This window comes from Xenopus laevis, chromosome 3L, assembly GCF_017654675.1.
Source record: "Xenopus laevis strain J_2021 chromosome 3L, Xenopus_laevis_v10.1, whole genome shotgun sequence".
In the NCBI taxonomy this organism is placed as follows: domain Eukaryota; kingdom Metazoa; phylum Chordata; class Amphibia; order Anura; family Pipidae; genus Xenopus; species Xenopus laevis.
In genome coordinates, this window is record NC_054375.1 from 88,546,738 (window position 1) to 88,571,012 (window position 24,275).

At 35.9% G+C, this 24,275-nt stretch overlaps 1 protein-coding gene across 23 annotated transcripts in view; it reads right to left on the reverse strand.

Moving 5' to 3' along the window:
• Window positions 1-24,275, reverse strand: part of celf2.L (CUGBP, Elav-like family member 2 L homeolog) — a 271,162-nt gene that overhangs the window by 60,085 nt on the left and 186,802 nt on the right. For all 23 annotated transcript variants that reach the window (XM_018250629.2, XM_041584873.1, XM_041584869.1 and 20 more), the window contains 2 exon segments: window positions 15,753-15,801; window positions 487-621 (listed from right to left, as the gene is read on the reverse strand). In XM_018250629.2, the coding sequence (XP_018106118.1) occupies window positions 487-621; window positions 15,753-15,801 (184 nt within the window).

Here is a 24,275-nt window from a genome sequence, read left to right on the forward strand (position 1 = left end):
TATAACTATTAATAAAAATGGGCCATGAATGTAGGAATTGAGACTGGTGCTTAAAATACTTTTACCCTCTAATGCAAGAAAAATATGCACAACTTTGGCTGGTTGGTGGAGCCAGGCATTGGTATAATTCAGATAATAAATAAAAATTACTGATTTAGCTTTGCTGTTAAGCTGCATTCAGCTGTTGTCATTTCACATGACTTGAAAAATGTTTGAGTTGCTCTGTGTAAAAAAGTAGTAGACAAACTGTTTTCTTGAGTGTTGCTTTATATAGACAACATGTTAGAGCATGCATCCAATAAAGAACCCTTTTGACATTGCCAATAAAAGTGTTTACTTCTCTCCATCTCCTTGGAAAGTTTGCGTGGCTAACTACATCACATGAGATGCAATTCTGAGTGAACTATGGCCCAGCACATCTTCAGCCTGTGACATTTTGCACCAATTAGCTCTTAAGGAAGAGGTCTTTACAGACGGCACACTCACCTCGACTCAGCCCGTCAGGTCCCCGAAGAATTCTACATTCTTCTATTTGACCAAATGGAGAGAACATCACCCTGATATCGTTCTCGTTACATTTCTTCGAAACCATCCCAATGAACAATTTTCTGTCTTCCACAGCTAGAAGATAAAAATAATGAATGAGCAAAGGCCATTTCATCTTTTTATTCCTGTGATCAATGCTTCATTACCACATCAAAACCAAGTGAGATCATGTGAGGCTTGCTTTGTGTGTTACACAGGTCCCAAGAAGGCAAATGCTAACACTTTATTTCATTTATTTTTTTTTCTTTTTGCTATGATGCTGCTATAGCCTCAAGTGTGATGGAAAACTAGCATTTGCCTGAATACTTTTCTTCTTCTTCTTCTTCTTCTTCTTCTTCTTCTTCTTCATCATCATCATCATCATCATCATCATCATCATCATCATCATCATCAACATCATCATCATCATCATTTATAAATCACTAACAAGTTATATAGAACTTTTCATTCATTTATAACAAACAAGGGTTACAGAATAAAGGTAGGATCCGAGGGGTCCACATGAACGAACAATCTAAAGGATTAACACCACAAATTTAAATTTCCTGTTTACTGGACATAGGTACAAAGTTATCAGGTTCAATCAGGTTCAACCCCATCTAAACAAAGTCCACATTCTCTATACACATCTATCTATACACTTACAATATATAATATATTATATATGTTTGTCAGTAGTTTTTTCTTACAACATGCAATACTCCATTTGGGATCCCTGAAACTGTTAGAGGCACAAAATATCAAGCTAAATAAGGACATACTGGTAGGATCAGATCTACAATATCACATGAGTATGATCTTTATGCATTCTAAAATCAAGTTTTTTAACTTGCCTAGAAAAAGGACCAGACAATGAAAAGTGTTAAGTATTTGTTAAAGGGCCATGATAACATCCTTTTATTTCCCATTATAGACACATTATAAGGCGATTGTTAATTTTTCTTTAATCTTGCTTTGATTTTTTTCTAGAAATGAGGACAAGGAAACATTTTTGCCAAGCCCTCTGACAACAAATTATTATCTTCAGCAGTGTCTTAATTCTTTACCGTCAGTTTTATCATTGCCTATACAGACAACAAGTGGTGCCATTGCTCCACTCAAAATGCTATGGTTTCCAGATAAGGAATTTCTTGCTGCTTTGATTGCATAATTAACTACTAACTTGCTGCACTTTATCAATGTTTTGTACAGAAAAAAAAATATTCTTCTTGTTATAAACTCTGATATTGATTGCAGCAGTGGTTGATAAATCATATGATAATGAGAGAGGTACAGAAACAAATAATTGCGATGGTTTTAAGTGAGGTGATGGACTATTTAAAGAGAAACAACTTGAAAAAATATGTGTTATTGTTAAGAAAAGAGTATTTTAGTGGTACAGCCACTCAATTCCACTCACCAAGACATTTAGGAAGTCATGTTACAGGTGTATACGAGGATAGTACCCCAAAATTCAGGTCTGGAAGTTAGGGCTTACTCTATTTATTTACCAAAGAATATATAGCAGGTATCACTGATCTCACAAATTAATTTGTTAATCAATCAAAATATATGGGAGTGGTAAAAAATAAAAAACAAAGGGCAGAACATGTGCATATTAACAGTTACATTCGTAGTAATAGGAAACAAGAAAATCTGGATTCAAGTCATCAGGTTGACTAGTTTTAATCGATTTTACCTTTCTTTTATAAAGGAGATAATTTACTTCCTTTGCAACATAGAGATGCCTTTTCTATTCCTTGTTAATTAAGGTTAACATCAGAAAATGAAATGAGATGACACGTTTCTTTTTGACAATGTAAATTGGAAATATTCTCACCCTCTTAAGTGTAAGCAAGATGTAATTCTTTTTCTCCACAATCCTTTTTAGCATTTGTATATCAGATGTGCTTACTTTGTTTGATGCTCACTGAGAGTACATTTGCTTTTTATTTTTTTAGGTGGAATCTATATGATAAGATATGGTTAATAGCCGAGGTATATTTTCTTTATTTTCTTTTGTTTGGTTTTGAGTTGCCCATTTGGTGTTACTGTTCTTTCCCCTTTGTATTTTAATCATTCTATAAGTAGGTCTAAACTCAAGTAATGACATATGAAATATTTGTTCTAAGTCAAATAATATATGAAGACAAGTCATAAAGTAGCATGGTATTCTGAAGTTCAAAAGCACATAACTTCAAGTCAATGACTTGACCTGGAGCAAACTTTGGACCTGTTTATTTAGACCCCAACATATTTATAGCCCAACACCTTTTAATACCATTGGGTACTAACAAGCTTTAAAGTACAGTATTGTATCCTGTTTCAGACACAAGCATATTTACAATGAGCTTTCTTTGTGTTGCTTTGGAATATTTCTTTCAGCATTGTTATCACTATAGAAAAGCCCCTGGAAATACCCATTGATTTAACAAAGATCTACTGTTTTCTTCTATAACCAAAGGAAAAAAAGCTTTTTCTTTTTAATTGCAGCTATCCTCTTTGGTGGTAGTGTCTGCTGGCAACTGCAGCTATCATTTTGTCTTTGTTAGACTCCCAATTTAGCTAGAAGGTAGAACAACATGGATAATTGTGAATACTTTCACAGCAGTCTCAGGAATAAAGTTACATGTAGGCTGAAACTTAAGACATATATCAAATACGAGTTTATGATACAGCATATCTAGTGCCACAGAACAAGCTTAGCTCCTGGTCACTGAAGGTTATGGCAAGGATATTAATAGCTACTATTTTTGAGGCATTTTTCAGCACTAAAGTATAGGGCAGAATTATTGACTTGAAAACTGTTTATGTGGAAATGTGGGGGGTGAATTAGAGCAATACTGTTTGTATTGAAACCCTATTCAAATTCAAATAATTCAACAAGAGGATTATTTACTTAAACTTGAATTTATCTCATATTTTATCAAACTCGGCCAAACTACCATCCACAATTTTATCTTATTTATCAATAAAATAACTAAAAAAAAAGTCAGGGATAAAATCGATGAAAACCTGAATCATATGAATTTTCAGATTTGACACCCGAATATATATATTTATATCACACCAGGTGACGGCACACCAAGGAATGTAACAGCAAAATGCAAAAAGAATTAAACGAAATCAGGTTTATTTGTTCCAACGTTTCGGCTCCATATTGGAACCTTTGTCTTTTCCACTATAGGGGCAAATTTACTAAAGGGAAAATTCGATTTACTCACGGTCGCTGGCGTAATTTCGCTAGCGAAGGAAATAGACTCTAGCAGTACTTTGCTTCCTATCGGCAGGCAAATTTGCGTTCTGGCGAATGGACGTAACTATGCAAATTCGATAAGATGCAGATTTTACTGAACGTTACCTCTTGTGCCAGACTTGCCTTCGCCACCTCAGACCAGGCGAAGTGCAATAGAGTAGATAGGAGTTCCTCAAAAAATAGTTGAACATTTTTCTAAGTCCCTAAAAACGCTAGCATCTTTTCCTTTTTTCAGGGTGATAAGCTACAAAAGAACATAAATTTTTTTTGGGGTAACCGGCTTCCCCCCCTACATTTCCTAACATACTGTACGGCACATAAACTATACACTGGGCAATATACCAACTCTATTTTCTTTTATTAAGGTTTCCTTGGCTTGTGTAATGTAATGTATTTGCTGCAACATAAACGTCCATTGAACTTAACTTCCTGCGATACACAACTTATGCCATAAAAACTTCAGGCAAAATATACCTCTTTAAAGAACATTTCTTCAAAGAAAACTGTATAAATCATTTTGTTTACTAATTTATATATTGCATTTTCACTACATCCCTTTTGGCTACTATAATCACAAAGGGGATTCCACAACCATCTGGTCAAAGAGTGAGTGGCAGGTAAGATAGATCCCCTACTCACTCCCACATAGTTATTCAGGGGCTGCTTAACTAAGCTTTAAACTTCTATTTTTTCACAAACCGTATTTTATTCTCAAAGTTTGTGTTCTTTAAAATTCTCTAAAACACTAAAAACTCAAGATGCAACTTAACACCTGTAACTCTAACCCGCTGAGTGCACAAATCCACCTGTTTTAGTAGAAATCATTACGTGTTTATAGTCCAAGACAAGCTGGCCTGCTTGGAGAAAACTATATTATTCTTATTAACATCCATGGATATGTATTAATAATTTATATTTCAAGATATTGAGATAGATAACAATTACTTCAGTTTTCTTAAAGGAACAGTAACACCAAAAAATTTAAAGTGTTTTAAAGGAATGGCAATAAAATGTACTGTTGCCATCCACTGGCTAAACTGGTATGTTTGCTATAGAAACATGACTATAGTTTATATAAACAAGCTGCTGTGTAGCCATGGGGGCAGCCATTCAAGCACGGGATACACATTAGATAACAGATAAGTTCTGAAGGATCCCATTGTATACTAAAGAGCTTACCTGTTATTTGCTGTGTATCCTGTGCCTTTTCTCTTTTTTCAGCTTTGAATGGCTGCCCCCATGGCTACACAGCAGCTTCTTTATATAAACTATTGTAGAGTTTCTGAAGCAAACACGCCAGTCTTACCAGTTCAGTACAACACTACATTATATTTTCATTACTTTATAACACTTTAATTTTTTGGTGTTACTGTTCCTTTAACCAAACTTTCCATTTCATTTTGATTCCTTCCTGGTATAATTGAAGGGGATGGTCAAGCCCAGTCATTTTCTTTTTCTGTGCAAGTTGTACATTCAATGCAGTGTAAGGGGGAGATCTTCAGTTTATGTTAGGGTGGCATTAGGAATGGAGTCCTGTCATTTTTTAAAATGTTATTTATTTAAATTCTTTCATTACCACAGCTATTTCTGTGTACTTAATGTAGTACTGTATTCTGGAGTAATAACATCTTTGTGCTTAAGATCCACTGGCACTCATAATTCTTATGTGTGATTCAGTTTGGAGACCATTTACCTCTAATACTAATGTATGGGAGTAGCTAAAAAAACTAAGAAAGAAAGGCACTCTCCAGTAAGAGCAGCATACCACAGCATTAGAAATCAATGTTCAATTTTGGCCTATGGGCCAGTCACGGAAATAAGCTTCCCAGAATTTCCCCAGTGACAACAAGAAAGCCTATTGTTTGGTCGCAGCAAAATGTAATTAATTCTCTTTAAAACTGACTGCTAGATGTGTTGTAAAAAAGCAAAATATGGTATAATTTTGACTTAAATATTTATCTGAGTCCATAGGGTTAACCAATGCATCCAAGATAAACTCCCTATCTGGGGAGTTTAAAGAGATTTTGAAGAGATGATCCCTTGATTGCTAATAATCTTGTATGTGTTGGAAATAAAGCTGATGCTCTTGTATTATCAGTGGGTTATTTTTCACTGAAGTGCTACTATACAGTGAAATCTAGGCCACTGCAGATAAGCACTGATAATGGAACATTTATCAAGGGAGCACAGTTTTCTTTTACAAAGGTAGACATTGCAAATTGTTGTGTATCAAACCTACCCCAGTACTGTAAAGCTGAATTGTTATGCAGTGCTTTGTGCTCAGTTAATGCAAACTTAAATCCTTTTTTCCCCCTTTACGTTTTAAGTATTTGGAATTCCCTTTTTATGATTGTATTCCTTCTGTTCTGTAAATGGCATGCAAATTCAATTCATTGTTAATGAGCAGGCTGTCAGAGTTAGTTTTGAAGTACAGCTACGAAGTCAGGATTTTTCCCCGCGAGACTCTCCAGTGCACATATTTATTTTTATTATTGTGCAAATTATTTTAGCTGCGTTGTATTTCCATTTTAGTGTTTGCATGATTTTTTTTCTTTTTCTTTATTGGAACACTATTTGTTTTAAGGCAAATCCCCTTGAAAGATAAAAAAAACTAATTTTATGCAATAAATCAATAATGTTAGAAGAGCATGTGAATATTTAGGCTCTCTTTTCTGTGTGTTCTGCTGCTTCTTAATGTGTTTAAGGCTTCTTCTGTAAAGGTGATGCAGATTAAACATACCTAAATAGGCATGTAATGTTTTTCAGGTATGCACGGCCTGATTATAGACCACAAAAAGAAATACACTCTGAGGGGCAGATTTTCATAGGGTCGAATATCGAGGGTTAATTAACCCTTGATATTCGACTGCCGAATGGAAATCCTTCAACTTCGACTATCGAAGTCGAAGGATTTAGCGCTTTTCCTATGATCGAAGGAATAATCGTTCGATCGAACGATTAAATCCTTTGAATCGAATGATACGAATGATTTTAATCCATTGATCGAAGGATTTTCCTTCGATCAGAAAATTGTTAGGAAGCCTTTTGGGACCTTCCCCATAGGCTAACATTGGCCTCGGTAGGTTTTAGGTGGCGAACTAGAGGGTCGAAGTATTTTTTAAAGAGACAGTACTTCGACTAACGAATGGTCGAATAGTTGAACGATTTTTAGTTCGAAGTCGAAGTCGTAGTCGAAGGTCGAAGTAGCCAATTCGATGGTCGAAGTAGCCATATTCGACCATTCGAAATTCGAAGTATTTTTTCTTCTGTTCCTTCACTTAAGCTAAGTAAATGGGCCCCTAAATCTAAATATATGTAGTAAATCTGGGAAATCCCTCTGTATTCAAATGCAGTTTGGACTATGGTATACTGGGCACCTAAAAACCAAAAACCACCCGATGGTTCCCAATGACTCCAATAAAAGCCAACTGACCACTCTGGTGTGGGCAGTTTTCACTCTAAAAATGTTCAGGTACATTTTTCAGTATTGAAGGTATCTGGTAATTCCCATTAAAGTCAATGAGCGAGTCTAACTCCATGCCAGAAGGTCTACTTCTTTGTTGATTTCTGCCTTCCTCCAACCAATTTTCTTATGACCTTCAACATTTTAATTAAACATTTAAACAAAAAAGTCGTTCACCTTCTTAGAGACTGAAACCAAAATGTCATCAAGCAAAAATGGGACTATGACACTTTAAGAAATAATTTTTTTGGAAAAAACTTGCCACTGCATTACTGCATGTTGTCTATAGGTAAAAATACAAGCAATACCTTTGATAATAGTTTTCCCTTTAAGAGGTTAGGTTAATGTTATTATTAGTTCCTTTATTCTATGAAGATGTTATGCTTACTGGTTAAGCTTGCACAAATTGTTATCATTTCATATCTTTTAGATTACAGTAAATAAAGTATATGCAATTTACTCATTGTTATGTATGATCCTTTCCTTTGTATATACAAACTAGTTGTATGACTACCTCTTCTATTCTCTATAATTGCATTTGGGGCTTAAAAATGAATAAAATGTGTTTAGTTAAGATACAGATTTTTGTAATTTATTTCTAAGAACATTTTGAGTTGAATATCATTTAACACATCACAGTGATTTTATATATTCACCTCTCATTTCAACATGGTCTGTATTAATTAACAACTTTTCTTGCTGGTGTGAACATATGGCTTTTAATTACCATCTGACAAATCTCTGAATATTTTTGCCTTGCATAGCAAAATATCTTGTCCACATTTCAGAATGGTGGCTAAGATCTCCAAAAATAAATTGTGTGTAAATGTACAGTATATATTACCTAGTATTCAGCTACAAAAAAAAGCCTCTTTCATTGCAAACAGGCTGTTGCCATTACAGATAATGTAGTTTGATTAATGGTAACATACCGCCATAATTTGCACATTGTAATTATTATTATAACAAATCATTTAGAAAATTGCATTATGTTACATGCCTCATTGATGTGCATACAAATCTAGGAAACCACTGCTTACCCTCTCATTTAATGATTTATCCCGGGCCTGTAAATTTATGCTGGTGTGTGACAGTATTATCCAATCTCCAAAAAGGAAGGCCCTGTCTAGACTTTTACCACCCTGTCAGTCTGCTCTGGCACCCATATATGTAAAAGAAAAAGTTATCTTTGTTTTAAAAGGAGGAAAGAAATAAGTCATATGGTCTCTGCCTCTTGAAACCAAGACCCTGTCTGGGATTTTATTCCTCCTTCTTCTCTGCAAGTGTTGCCATTTTATATTTGCAAATTGGGAGCTAGTTGTTCCCTTTAGTGAAATGACAGGAAACCCCCTCTATGCTATTTCCCTTAATGTTGTTAAACTGGATAAGGAACACCAAAAGTATAACAATGAGAAATTGTTTTCATATAATCACAACAGGGAATGTGTAGTAATAACTTGTATAATAATAGTGAGGACTGCAGCCCTGTCTTGAGTACCATTTGTGTGCACAAAATCTGAACTGAGAATTTCCATTTTCAGTCTCAATGACACCTGTAGCTCATCCCCTCAAGATTTATGGAGGTCACAGCATGGCCTGAACAAATATGAGAGAAGCTGCCAGACGTATTTTCTTTACTTGCTTACAGCATTTCTCTGGTTCAGTACCACTGGAAGTTGGTGAGAAATCAGCCTTCACACAACCCAGGGTGCCCTAAATTGGTGCTTCAACACATAGCTCTGCATGCAATACATTGACACCAGTACTTATCTCTTACTGATCACATAGTGTGCCCACTCATACTTCCTTCAAAACATTTGGACAGTGAATTACATGCTCACCACATTCTGGTTTCTGGGGTGGCACTTTTATCCAAACCCTGCAAATTTTCTAGTTAGCGGAGGCCTGACATCTATGCTGTAAACAGCACAATGTGGCCATGAAGTTAGTGCCAAGAAAGATATAAATTACCTTTAGGCATATCTAGATGAGAGTTAAATATAAGTCTACAAGAACATCTGTCCAGCAACCTTCTTCTCACCCTTAACGGGTAGACTGTGGGCCATGGTAATGCTTGGCCTTTTGAAGGAGGGCAAGATCATGACAAAGGGGAACACACAAAGGTTTGAAATTTACATTTTCCTGTATTTTTGTTACAAAAAATACAGTATGAATCATGTGACACTCTGTTGTTTATTAAGAAATGACACAAGCTTCAATTCACCCTTACAGTAGACAGCTGTATTCCTGGAGGACAATGTACAGATTTACTGGAGAAGCACCTGGGGTTTTATTGAGCTCATATTTCTTCAACTGAAAGGAATTACAGCAAGCCTCAAGGCATGCTAGGGGCAATAATCTAGGTTTAGTTAGGAAAGTTAATCTAATTTACAGGAAACTGCAAGTTGCTGAGCGGTGATGTGGTTGTATAGTCAGAGAGGTAAAGTCCATGAAAGGATGGCAATTGGCCATTGAGAAATGTAGGAAAAAACTCAATATCTCCTTCCATCAAGTAGATAATGTATGAGAAGTGGAGTTGAGGAATGGAGAAATTGAGCCATACAAAAGATGGAATGGGTCTCTCCCAATTTAAAACTGAATCCAGCTAGTTTTTGAACTATTAGAAACCAGTTTAGAAATTAACTCAGATTTAAAAGAATGTATACTATATTATTGTGCTATCCCTATGACCACTCTATAATTGTAAATGACAGCTTTGACAATATAACTGATACAGCAGAAACACAAGGTAACAGCAGCTTCCTGCTTTGTGAATCTGCACCTTAAACATAACAGCCAATTAAATCCAGGTCATTGGCTGCTATGACCCAGGTTTGTCATTTTTCACTTCTAATTCTATTATTAAAAAAAGTTGCCAGCAAACTAGAAAATGAAAATTCTCAAGTCCTGCTGGATCATTATTACATCTTGACGTGCAGTGCGTTAGCATATTCACTACATACAAGTTAATCATTATTTGACTTGATGTGCACTCTTCAATAGATTCTTCTTGATTAAAATCAATATTTTGCATTAAAATGCCATTTCTGCTCTGCAGTCCCCAAATCTTACCGACTGTGGTTGCTGGAATTTGACATCCTTGCTTCACTAAGCATTTTTCTGTGAAACGTGCTCTAATTAACTTCTTTCTTATTTCCCACTGGAGAACACGTAAACCTTGTAAAAATCACTGGGTAAAATGTGTTGCATCTTATAACGTATTGCATCTTATAACTTATCTGTATGATCATTTGATATTAACTATGTGCAGACTGTTGCACTGGACATTAAAGGCTAAACTACATGGTGCGTGGAGGAGCGATCCGTTGGCAGGCGATGACAAGCATGTGACGTGTTGGACTTCCAGGACATAATGGGACTGATCAGAAATTGCAGGTACAAACTACATGTATCCGACTCTTGGATGAAAATGCAGCTTGTGGCGTGCATGGATACATGTAGTTTGTACCTGTGATTTCTGGGCAGTCCCATTATGTCCTGGACGTCCGACACGTCACATGCGTGTCATCGCCTACCGACGGATTTCACCTCCCTGCACCATGTAGTTCAGCCCTAACTCTTGCAGGCAGGACACTTGCAGGTAGACTTGTGATGCACTGAAGAATTTTCTAAAGCTGGGCATATACAGAGAGTTCTGCTTGTTTAGTGAGTGAATTTTTGCCCACTCTGGCCAACAAGATGATTAGTCAGACAGAGTGAACCAACTCTTTTTCCTCCTAGGTGGTGGGTCAAACGGGGACAATCCAAGATTTGTTTTCATGGCTAACAATCAGATCAAAATAAGTGCCTATGCACTTCTGGTGGGATATGATTGTACTATATCTATGATCCACTGCTGTCCTTGCCCAATGGTATCTCTGACCAGATATTGTTAGGAAGGCTGTCATTTTTATCATAACTGAGAGATATCAGAACATATTGTTCTATCACATTTACAGAATGGCTGTTAAAAGGATTCTATCATGATAACATGTTTACACTGCAAATAATTCACTCTACCAAGTATAATTGTATTCCTGAACCAAAAAGTATATATATTTTTAGTTGTAATATTTGTATGTAGGCAGCCATATCAGGTCATTTTGCCTGGTCATGTGCTTTCACAAAGAGCCAGCATTTCATGATGGAACTGCTTTCCATTAAGCTATTGTTCTTCAAACTCAGTGTAAATGAAGGAGTTACAGTGGGACTTGAGTGCTATTCTCATATCTACCAGGGAGCTTCTATCTTGCTACCTTCCTATTGTTCTGTTGATTGGCTGCTGTGGGGGAGGGAGGGGAGTGATATCATTCAAATTTACAGTGCAGCAGTAAAGAGGGACTAAAGTTTATCAGAGCACAAGTCACATGACTGAGGGCACCTGGGAAGCTAACAACATGTCTAGCCCAATGTCAGATTTCAAAATTAAATCTGTTCGCTCTTTTGAAAAATGCATTTCAATGTGAATTCTACAGCACTATTAATTGATAAAAAAACATGTTTTCTTATGATAGAAACTCTTTAATTTGAACCTTCACATTTAAGGGAAGAATGCATATATTTTCCACATGCCAAGTGCTGCTTGTCTTTCTACTCTATGCCCTACTTCTCCCCAATTACATTTACTTGTGTGCCCACATTTGTTTGTACCTCACCCACACATTAATTACCTCTTAACATTCTCCAGCTTCAAACCACAATTAAAATAAGGACCATGAAACATTAGTTATGTTTTTAGTGTGGGGAGTTATGCTGGAGAGATGCCCATCTGCTCCCTAGCTCCCTACATCCCCTTTAACCAAAACATGTTGTGAAAGCATTCCTTGTGCTATTGCTATTTCTACTATTCTGTTCTATTCTGTTCTACCTGGTCTAACACTTGGAGGCACATTTATTAAAGGTCGAATTTCGAATTCATGTGAGTTATTTTAAACTCGAAATTGTCTGGGAGGTTATTTAAAAAAAAAGAATTGAATATCTAAAACTGGGACAAATTTTACCAACTCGAATTCGAATCGAATTCAGCTAAACTTGATTCAAGTTTTTTTCTCTGAAAAAACCTCGAATGTCAGGAAGGCTACTAACATGTCCAAATTATTCCCTGGACCTCTCCCATTGACATATACATGAACTCGGCAGGTTTTAGGTGGCGAATAGTCGAATTTGAGTTCTTAAAAGGCCAGAGTATGGTAAAACTCGAAATTTTAATTAAAACTCGAATGAAGTTTGGATAATTCATAATTCAAAATTGAGAGTTTTGACCATAAAAAAAACTTTAAAAATTCGAATCTGAATTTTGAATTTGACCCTTAATAAATCTGCCCCTTGGGCTTCAAATTAATTGTTATTATAGACTGACCTATTTTTTTTCAAAATATTTTATTTTGCTGATTATATAACTGAGAGTCAATAATAACATTATGTCTTATGAGTGTCTTTTGACTGTGTAGATTCAAAGAGAGGTTATAAAGAACTGCTGCTAAAACTGACCAAGAAAATGCGCTTTCCAGAATTAACAAGGTAGTGCACTTAATGACTGATCATGAACAGTAGATCTCTAATTGCCAGTTAATAGTCAGTTATATCTATGAACTAATTGGAAGAAAATGGAATATAAATCAAATTTGAGAACTTTTAGGACTAGGCAAAATAATCTGATCTCATATGATTGTGTTTTATAGAAGAGATTTACATATGGGCTTTAAAAAAATAATCCTGCTCCTGCTGACATAAAAATAAGTCTATTAAAACATCATTAGGAGGCAGATTTGTATTCCCAGAGCCTTAGTAGGTTGCTGGTGTCACTTTAATATGAAGTTTTCAATTTTCTTAGCTCACATATTCAAAGGTTACTCTTCATATAATTCTCACCTAGTGAAAGGCAGCTCTTTTAGAGGCCTGAAAGCATTTGGGTAAAAAAAAGAATCTTGTATTGCCAAGTGCATAACAGAGATTAAGTGGGAGTAGAACAACTGCTCTGATGAAAGGACAATCTGTAGCGCCTGGGGAGCCAACTGGATTGGAGGAAATATGCACATTAGGGGAGGCAACACAGTGAGTTAGGAAAAAACAACAGATTTTCAAACGCAACTGATTTATACACAATTAATGTACAAATATATGAATTGATCAAATGTGTTCTCAGATACCCAATTCTTTATAGTCACTACTGTTTTTTAACATATCTTAAGTATGTAAATCAAATCTAAATGGAATATATAAAGGAAAATACTTTACATAGTTTCCCAGAATTAAGTATGATTTGAGGACGTCTCCTTTTTAAAGGAAAACTATACCCCCCAAACAATGTAGGACTCTATAAAATAGTATTCAAAAGTATTCATTTTGGGGTTAAAGTTTTTAAACACAAACAAAAAAGCAGCATTGTTTAAATGAAGCTGATTCTGTCCAGCAGAGTTCACGGGTGCCATCTTCAGCTGCTTTGGTAATCTTCGGAATGAGACCTGGGCTTCGACAATTTCCGTGAGTTTCGATGCATTCGCACTTGTCGCGAAACAGTGCTTTAACTGCGCATGCACCATTACACTGATCTCATTCCAAAGATTACCGAAGAGAAGAAGATGGCTGCCATGAACTCCACTGTACAGAATCTGCATGGAGGGGTAAGTAAAGACTTAGGGGCATTTGCCTGGGGTAGCAGCTAGGCTGGGGGAAGGAGGAAGGGGGTCTATGTAGGGTAGGGGTTAGGGGATTTTTAACTTTTGAGTTGAATTCTCCTTTAATTATATCTTAGTTGGGATCAAGTACAATGGACTTTATTATACAGAGAAAAGGAAAGTGTGTGTTTTTACTATTTATTTGTATTAAATTACAGTAACTCTTCAATTAAAGTGTTTGTAATGAAACATTGCCAGTGCTTTTTCTATAGGTCTATATATACCTGAAGTTCCAAAATGAGTAAAAGAGAGTTTTAAGTCATCCATGATTTGCATTTACAGATATGTAGCTCTTTAAAAGCCCTGGTTACTAATTAATGAGGCTGAGAGATTTCTTTTAGAAAGAAAAACGCCTGACCGCAAGAGCCCAGAGGAAATAAAAATCTTGTAAAGCCAAATTGATTGAAAATTATATAAACTTTTAGGAATAATCATACAGTACATTCTATTTTATTGCTATAAATGAAAGCTGCTGCCTTCAAGACTACAGGCAAAAGGCAATAGCAGATTGGCCATAAAAAGGCTAGATTAGTGTAAACCATGAATATTACTGATTAGGAGTAAAGATTAAGTGAATTTGCCTTCCCTTTGGTGATCAACGGAGCATGATGAAATTAGGATTTATTATGGAAAAGCTATATTTAAAGGTGAGCAAAGTGTATAATATAAAATGCTTACTTAAAAGCATTTTTCAAGTTTACTTTGAATTTGGACTCTTCAAACTCTTACTGAGCAAAAACTCTAGGGGGCAGATTTACTAAAGGGCAAAGCGGTCATTCACACTCTATCGCCAGGCGAATTTTCGCTCTGGCGAACGGACGTTACTTGCGAACGGACGTTACTTGCGAACGGACGTTACTCTGCAAATTCACTAAGATTTGGATTTTACTGAACGTTACCTCTTTTGCCAGACTTGCCTTCGCCAGTTCAGACTAGGCATGTGTATTGGAGTGCATATATCTTCTTTATCATATTTTTAGTTGAAAATTTTTCTAAGTCCCAAAAAAACGCTGGTGGTTCTCCTCTTTTCAGAGTGATAGACTGCAAAAGTCCTTAAAAATTTTTTGGGTAACCGGGTTCCCCCATACATTTTCTAACATATGGAACATAAACTATACAGTGGGCTCATGTGTAGGGCATTATAACAACTCTATTGTCTTTGTTAAGGTTCCCTGGACTTGTGTAATGTAATGTATTTGCTACAACATATACGTCCATTCAACTTTAAATTTCCTGCCGTATGCAAATTAGCTTGAGCGAAGACCTCTAACCAAGTTGCGCTAGGCATAATTGAATGCAAGCGCATCTTCTCTTTAATTGTCGAAGTAATTGTAGCGAAAAGTTTTGTAAACTAGCGCTGTCTGAGCGAATTTTCACCTGGCGAAGTGTAGCGATGGGTGGGAAGCTATCGCTGGCGAATTTTCGCAGCTTAGTAAATTTACCCCTAGGTCTGAATGGGCATGTCAACAGAGCTGGGCATAAACAAATATAATACAGGTATAGGATCTACATTCTGGAAATCCATAATCCACGGCTATATTCCATAGAGTGCTAATCAAACAAATTGCTCTTAATTTTCTTGTTTTGTACTAATATGGAATCTATTATCCAGAATTTTTAGGAAGTGCAGTTGTACAGCAAAGGAGGTATTTAAATATACAGGGAGTCCTCGAGTTACATACACCTCACTTACATACGACTCATACTTACAAACTGAGGCTATGACAGTAATGTATTGTAGTTTGCTTGGCCTATTAGCATTTAGCTTTAATAAACCACCTGCCCCAATCCCCCCTGGCATGTCTTCTGCACAGAATACAATAAGACTTACCATTTGACTTTTCACTGTCTGCTGGTTTCATCTGAATAGGATGATGCATCTAAAAAAAAGGTTAAAAGTGGTTAACATTTTTCTGTTAGGTTTACACTACAATAATATTAATTATATTAAGAGATTAATGTTAATCATCTCTTAATGATGCATTGTAGAAAAGTACTTGTAACATACACACTCACTTTACTCCATGGCATTTTTTATACCTTTCAGATCCAGTCACTCTGAGGTCCAACATCTTTTAACTCCCCCCACCTTTGCTTATAGAGTTGAATGAAAAAGTATGGTCACCACTGATCAAGTTACATATTTAGTTAGTTTTGTAAGTGAGAAGTATACTGCTGAACTACTGAAGTGTATTAAAAAAAATTATTTGTAAATGTTAATGCACAGCTACATTTTATTTCACAAACTTTCAACCCAATTGACCTTCAAATTGGGCTTATAGAAACATCTAGCAGAACACATATCCCCTTAATCACACGCTCGCTATGCTTCTATATGGGCCCCATCTAGCCACTGGTTTGGGGGCCCTGCCCCACATTTTGGACCACTCCTTGTAGTATACATTATACATCACTCTATCCCAGGATCTATAGTCTACTGACAGGCTGTACATATTGTCATCTACATACTGAAATGTTCCTTGCAGAATTTGAAAAAGGTCATTATATATAAAGCAGAGCCATCGCTGATATTTAAAAACTACACAAAAAAACCAACACAAACTGGGCTAATAAATATGTTGCACAAATGCCTTTATCTTTCATTAGGTTATTTACATATTTATTTGTATTTGTGAGTTCCTCAACCTAACACTTTTTTCCAACTGTAACCTACACACTCATGCTGTGAGTCACTGGTTTCATCTGCTTTAACTAGCTGATTCCAGAATAAATGTATTATATTTACACTGTAACTGGCTGATTCCAGAATAAATGTATTATATTTAACTGGCTGATTCCAGAATAAATGTATTATATTTAACTGGCTGATTCCAGAATAAATGTATTATATGCAATACCCTACTGACATGGTTGGGTTCTTTGCAGTAGGAAAATATAATACTATACACTAATATCTCAAAAGCAATAAACCCTCTATAATAAATCCCATTGGTGAAAATGAATTATTATACAGTACATTTATCTATATTACAATTACCCTTTAAATTATGTTACAGGTATTCCCCAATAAATGATGATTCTGGAAATGGGATACATACAGTATATTTCACTACTCAGTATACAATAATCACTTATTTTTAAACCATACTTTATTGCGAAAGCCAAGAAAGTCTAATGGCGCTCACTGGAAATAACATTTAGCATAATGTGTTTGCGTACAGAACTGAATAAACTAACCAGATTATTTTGATAATGATTTTTAGATGAATGAATAAAATGCAATCTTAAAACAGACAGCTGACCAAAGCATGCAATATAGCACTGTATTTGGCCAGCTGAGAATAAAGGATAATTTGAGGAACATTCTGAATATCTGCATTCTGGGGCCATTTAACCAAGAGAAATGGTGCAAAAAAAAAAAAAAAAAAAAAAAGCAACCAGTTCAGGAAGGTTGGTCCAAATTGTGTAGTGATTTAGTCAATATACGCAAAGGCCAATTAAACTAGTGCAATTTAAACATTCAGATGTGGGGCAAAATTTTACAGAGTCTAAAGGTGGCCATAGACACACTGATAATATTGTACAAAACAAATTTTCACACGATATTCAATGTATGTATGGTGGGAGACAAGCCAACCGTTATCGGCAGAAGACTTGGCTGGCTCGTCGATTGGGTTGGCTGGAAAATTTTGATTGGGCGCCTTTGATAAAATAATTGTCAAGATAGCACAAAAATCATCTTGTATGCAGTGAGTTTGACCAGGGCCATATTTACACAGTGGGCACCCCTAGGCCCGCTGACTTTTGTTATCCCCATACCCTCCCTTTTATTCGCTCAAATTTTCATCATCGAGGCTGGAGCAATGGGGATTGGCACACGGGAGATTTAGAAAACTATTCTATCTCGTGTGCATCCCCAGTGTTTCTGAACCAATGTGAGTGTGGTTGACCAGCATGCCTCCCCCTAAAATCCTGCCGCCCTAGGCCCAGGCCTTGGTGGCCTCTCCACAAATCCAGGCCTGAGCTTTACTCTAGTTCTCAACAAGCTACATACAGATTTTTTAGCATGTCCTTATTGGATCTTACTGTACATATAAGCTGGGCATTCCTTACTGAACTCCTAGTGTTTGCAATGCATTTGACAAATAAGTATACTCAGAGGCACAAATAGAAAGATTGGCTTTCCTTATGAAATTACCTCACTAACTATACATTATCTGCTCAAGCCTTTAAAAAGATTTATTGTTCCTTTTTAAAGTTCACCAGTTAGAGATGTACTGTGTCTCCTGTTTTTATTCCCCATTAGTGTTTTGTACATTTCATAGGCAACAGTTCCACCTTCAAATCTTCCAAAGAACATTCTATGCCAAGGAAAACATGTAACTTTTATTTCAATGCACTTTTTCATTTTCTTTCTCACTGCACATCTCTATTATGAATTCATTCCCTTTCCCCCCCATCTTTAAATATTTAATGGACTCTGAACTCACAATATGTCCTGTCATGCTTGCAGTCCCAGGAGCTGAGATTCCCTGATACTGGAGAGTCTTGCAAGTACTAAGTGGAATGTTTTACGTGAAGATGAGGCCAAAAGTTATCCATTTATCACACGGTACAAGCTACAAATCTTTACACGAATGCCTTTGTTTAAAAAAACACTGAACAAACTAAGAAAAAAAACATATTTCTTCCATAGTTGCAAAGTTTCAACATATGGTACAATCATAAGACAGCATTTAGATGGATTGCAACTTTTTATGATTGGGAAATCCTCTTTTATAAGTGATACACGATTTCTTTTATAATTTTTTAGTCTCAAATTATCACACTGTTTTGTGACAGTTGGTGTATGTGTAGGGTAGGAATAAAGTAGCATAATATGGTCTGTAAATTACTAATGACTGATAAACGCATCAACAAATCTTCATAACTACATTGTAGGAACTGTTACAGTTGCAAAATTGTTGAATAAGTCTTGGCCCTGGTAGTATAAAATGGTATGGTGTAAGATGAAAGAAGCAGCTATCTGGGAGAGGTATAGATCATAAAAGTAATAATAAAAAAGGTGTTGGGGGTGGGCCCTTGTTGCTACATACCATAAGGCTTTTATGATAAGAGCTATTTTTCCCCTGATGCTGTTTACCGTTTGGCCTCTATTATTTTTTGAAGATAATTATTCCATGGTACTTGGGTACTCATATACCTGAAGAAGGATATTGGACATTTTGCTATTTCTTATTATTGACTTCAGTTTTTTTTACATACAAACTAAAATTGAAGAATGGCAATATTGTCCATCAAAAACAGGAATTACGCCCATGTACCATCTAATGTATTCCTTCCCTCCAAACTCTTGGGAGATATATGAAAATTATAGCTTCTTCTTTGTTTATTGTACTTACATGACAAAATGAACTGCTTTTAAAAAAAAAACATTCATACACAAAAGACTGGCACAACTTTAAAATGGTAAACTTAACTGATGGTTAAAAAGGGAATATGAAAGCAATTGTCTTAGCCAACAACTTTTTTATAACTGAAGGTTTAGTGATTGAATAGAAGAGCAGTGTATATTTAAGGGCTCTTTACATTTTTATCATGTTATTACTCTTTGGAGTCACTTATGATCTGCACAAAATCTGCACTTCTGCCATGTTTTCCTTCAAGTACTCCATTCCATAGATGAATCTCGAAACTAGAACTGGCTGCCTTTAATGCCTTTAATTTAGCAGCAAAAAAATGGCTTCTAGCAAAATGGCTTATAATTTGAATGTTGAGATGGCAGTTTTTATGAAAGTATCCCAACAAATTCCACCACATATTTCCAATACAATTGTCAATAGCTAAGCATATAGGGTGTAAAGTAATTTATGCCCCCCAGAAGCATCAGAAGGTAGAGCTGGAACAAAGGACTGGCACAGTAGCTAGCTGCCTAAAAAAATAGTCTTCTCATCTACCTGTCTTGCTCAGAGTTCAAAAATGGGCAGGTTTGAATGCTGGCAGGATGGATGTGGTGGCTGCCTAGCTGGGCTGGCAGGTTAGCTCAGCTGTGGGCACAAATAACTTTTGGCCCAGCACTGGTGGAAGGGGCAGTCCAAGTTAAACAGTGTTATAGAACATCCAACAAAATTTCTTAAAAAGGACTTTCCCCTTAAAAACACACTTTAATGGTAGACTACTCAACATATTATAATAATAAAATATTAAATGTTTTCAGCAAATACTGAAATTCTCCAAATCATCAGAAAGCTCTGTTAACACTACTTTCCTATGTTCCTGTTACTTTGGCCTGCTTCATTCTTCCATATTTACATGGGCCTGTGCAACAAAAGGTATCCCCCTTTGTAATGATTAGCTTTTCAACTGCCATTGCTTCTTTTGAACCCTCGTTTTGCATTCTGACATGAAGACTGAACACCTCCATGTAGAAAAAGTCGCCCTGCAAAAAAGACCGATTAACCTCAATGTATTTTGTACTGTGAAAAATGCCCAGTGTTTATGCTGTTTTGGGAATTTCCTATGGTTTTTTCAATTTTTTGTCAATTTTTCTACAAGCAGGACTTGGAAGGTGAACTATGGAAATCAGGGGACCACAGTTTTTACTGAACAGAACTGCCATGCAGAGAAAGGGGTACAAATAGTGTAAAATAGTAGAACAGGTGGTGGAAGAAGATCGTAACAAAAATAGCAGGGGAAAGAACATCCTTTGGACAAACATAGAACTATCCAGAGTAAGAATTTAGATAAATGATTTCCGCCCTTTTTATAGCCTGGAAATGGGCAGACCAGATGGAAGAGTGGGTTCTCATATATAGCATCTGCTACTTGTTTTGTTTAAAATAGAATAACGATATCTAAACGCCATCAGATGTCAGAAAAATAAGAACATATTATCAAGAAGCAGCAGAAACACAGCCCTCTGTAATAGTATAACTGTATAACACCATAGAGGGAGAAAGTCTGTATTTTTTATAATTCTCTCGAGGCAAATATAAAAAATGTGTAATGCTATATGTGCACAAAGCAAAACAAATGTATGCTTATTACATATGCAACTGTCTGAGTTCTCATGAAATAATACCTTGCCTCTTGTCCTGAGTTTTTTAGTAAAATGTTGGCTGTATATGCACACATAATAGCATACAAAACAAAGTTTCAGAACAATAATTTGTGTGCATTTTTTTGGTTGCTGTTCCTGACCGATACCTATGTATATTGGATATCATTTGGTTTTGGGATTGGCTAGTGTTGGCCAGTGCATGGTGCATTGGCAGATAAGGTAGTAGAGAGGAGCTGCAGCAGAGGGGAACAAATAGATACCCCTTCCAAATACAGAAAGTGAATAAAAATTTCCAAACCATTATTCTCATCATAAATAAGACTTTTTTAGTTATTGCTAACCATGATATCAAATACTGATAAAGCCTTTCTGAAATACACGGATTGTGCCTCACTTTAAGAGAGCGAAAAGGGATGAAAAGTGGAAAGCAATATCTCATATTACTGTAATTTGATTTTATAAAATTTTTATGAGAGAAGAATCTAACAATCTATTTCTACTAAAAATAGAACAGTGAAACTGGTTCAACCTGCCTGGAATTCTATGTGGGAATTCTGAATCTGTCTTTGGTGATTAATTCATCATTTCAGTCAGACGGCTCTAATTGGCTGTCAAATGACTTTGTCCAATCCCATCTGTGACTTCATCTCATCTGTGCTGCTACATCTAATGTTGCAATGAATATACACTGCAAGGAAAAATCTCCAATTATGTCCTTATCCAAGACATATGCAAAATGATTTCTTCAGTCAGCAGGAAGGGTCATCTCTATACATTTCAGGTTTACTTGCCGACTTAGAACTCGTAGCATTGTTCGACTTGGCACAAACGCAGCTTTTAAAGCTCCCTGAAAACACGTCCAATTACTGTCTGTAAGTTCTTATATAATCAGGCTGAGCAACAGTTTCTTTACTCAGCTGCAGGGGTCGGGTCTATACATTTTTGAGTTTTATTCCCTGTGTTAGAGCATCTCATTTTGTCACAAAAATGCCTTGAAAGGTAAAAGCAGGATAGAAATGTGTTAGAATATACTGTGTGGCCAGCTGAACAAATATTCAATTACTATTACTTTTCCACTGTTGCTGCTAAAGGGTTATTGGCAGCTGGAGCAGTAAATCACTTAGATACAATGCATTCATTATGAAGTGTTATGGGAAATAATTTCTCATTCTGATTTATTTTGTGCTGATAATGCAGTACTCTATGTGATTACCTCTTCATTACAACACATTCCATGTAGTAAACATACAGCATAATATTATTTTAAAGACAAGGAAATTATCTGTCAGTCTTACTTATGAGTGATCATTTATGTGTTGGCTAAACATTATGGCAGTTCAATCAAGATTGTCCTGTGCATATCTTTTTTTTTTGGTTGTTAAAATCTCATTATAGTGTAGAAACTGTGCTTGGCTTCCACTAACAGGTCTATTGACTACAAACTGTTAAAAGGTGATTAATAGCCAGTTTAAAGTTGGGCTTACATTACATTTATTTTCTGATTAATCTTCAGTAAACATATTCCAATGAGTTTATATGAACACCTACATCCATTATTGTTCTGACGAGTCAACCTCATCCCATGGCTCTGCAACATTGACCTCCATTTCTCTTCACATTAAAATTTCAAAATACATAATATGGTAGTATAAAGTCAATATAAACAACATAAAGTTAATGGCTGGCCATTCTGAGATGGACTCTCCAAGCCTATTCCATTTTCGTTGTTATTTGACAAATCCTATCCACCTTGTGGTTTATCAAGCAATCCATATATACAGTGGTGGTGGAGATAAGGGAATAGCCAAATGATGATTTATATTTGAACATTTATCATATGTTATAACTAGGGATGCACCGAATCCACTTTTTTGGATTTGGCCGAACCCCCGAATCCTTCACGAAGGATTCGGCCGAATACCGAACCGAATCCGAACCCTAATTTGCATATGCAAATTAGGGGTGGGAAGGGGAAAACATTTTTTACTTCCTTCTTTTCTGACAAAAAGTCACGCAATTTCCCTCCCTGCCCCTAATTTGCATATGCAAATTAGGATTCGGATTCGATTCGGCCGGGCAGAAGGATTCGGCCGAATCCGAATCCTGCTGAAAAAGGCCGAATCCTGGCCGAATCCCGAACCGAATCCTGGATTCGGTGCATCCCTAGTTATAACACATTGACTTTACAATATGTGCAATATGTGCAGTAAAATAAGTCTATTTAGCATACAGTATATCCTTAGTCCCATATATGCTCTGTTTATGTAGAAAGACAACTTAATAATGAGTTTCTGGCATACTTAATGACTCACTTGTCTGCTCCGAAATGAAATAAGAGCAACTATAAGCATGGGGATATATTTTCAAAACCATCAAGATGTAAAATAGTTTCTGTGGCACAAGCTATGCAACTATAGTGTATACTTCCTTATGATTACATGTGTGCTATATTGAGTGACATGCAAAGGGAGCACTTTACTTAATGCTTGGTCAAGACATGCATGAGTTCTTTTGTAGAGCTTGCCATGACTTACTCCTCAGGCACCAAAATACAGTAGCTTCATGTAACAAATTGCCCCATGTACCTTTCTTAGAGGAGTAGATTAAAATAACAAGCTAATAAGGCAATGTATACTGGATTCTGACATCTAACAAGCTGGATTTGTCTTGCCCAAGTGGAATATAAAGTTTGTACTGTAATTCCTGCCCATTCAGCTAATAAACATGACATTTACTGTACAATGTTCCTCTTTAATATAAAGCTAACTGCAGTTGCTTATACATAAATTATCATAATAGGATAAAATCTGAAAGTGGTGTGTGTTCCACAAGACTTCACAAAATAACTGAATGCTCAGTGCTCATGGGCATTGTAAGTGAGAAGAAGCCAATTAACTTTTAGATCTCACAGTGTTAATTTTAGATTTTTTTTTTTGTAAGACAAACCAACAAATTATTCAGGCAGCCTGATTGCATGAAGACATTTGAGAGGTGAGGTGCTGTTGTGAGATAACACCACAAAAGGAGATCGTGCAAATGAGACAGACTAGCCCAGGTGTCATCTTACTCCCATATTCTAATTAATCCTTAAGTAAGTCATTTTTAGCATTTAAATATTAGAAGTGGATTGGTATAGTACCTTAAACACCAAAAGCTCCTTGTTCCTTATACTTTATTAAAACTGATATGTATTCTCTTTGCTTCGCTTCCCAGGCAGTGACAGCTCTTCTCTAATAACTTCAACCTATTGTTTGTTATCAACTATAATTATAAACAATTTTTACATTTACTTATACTATTGCAATCATTGTATTTCATAGTTATGTTGTAATT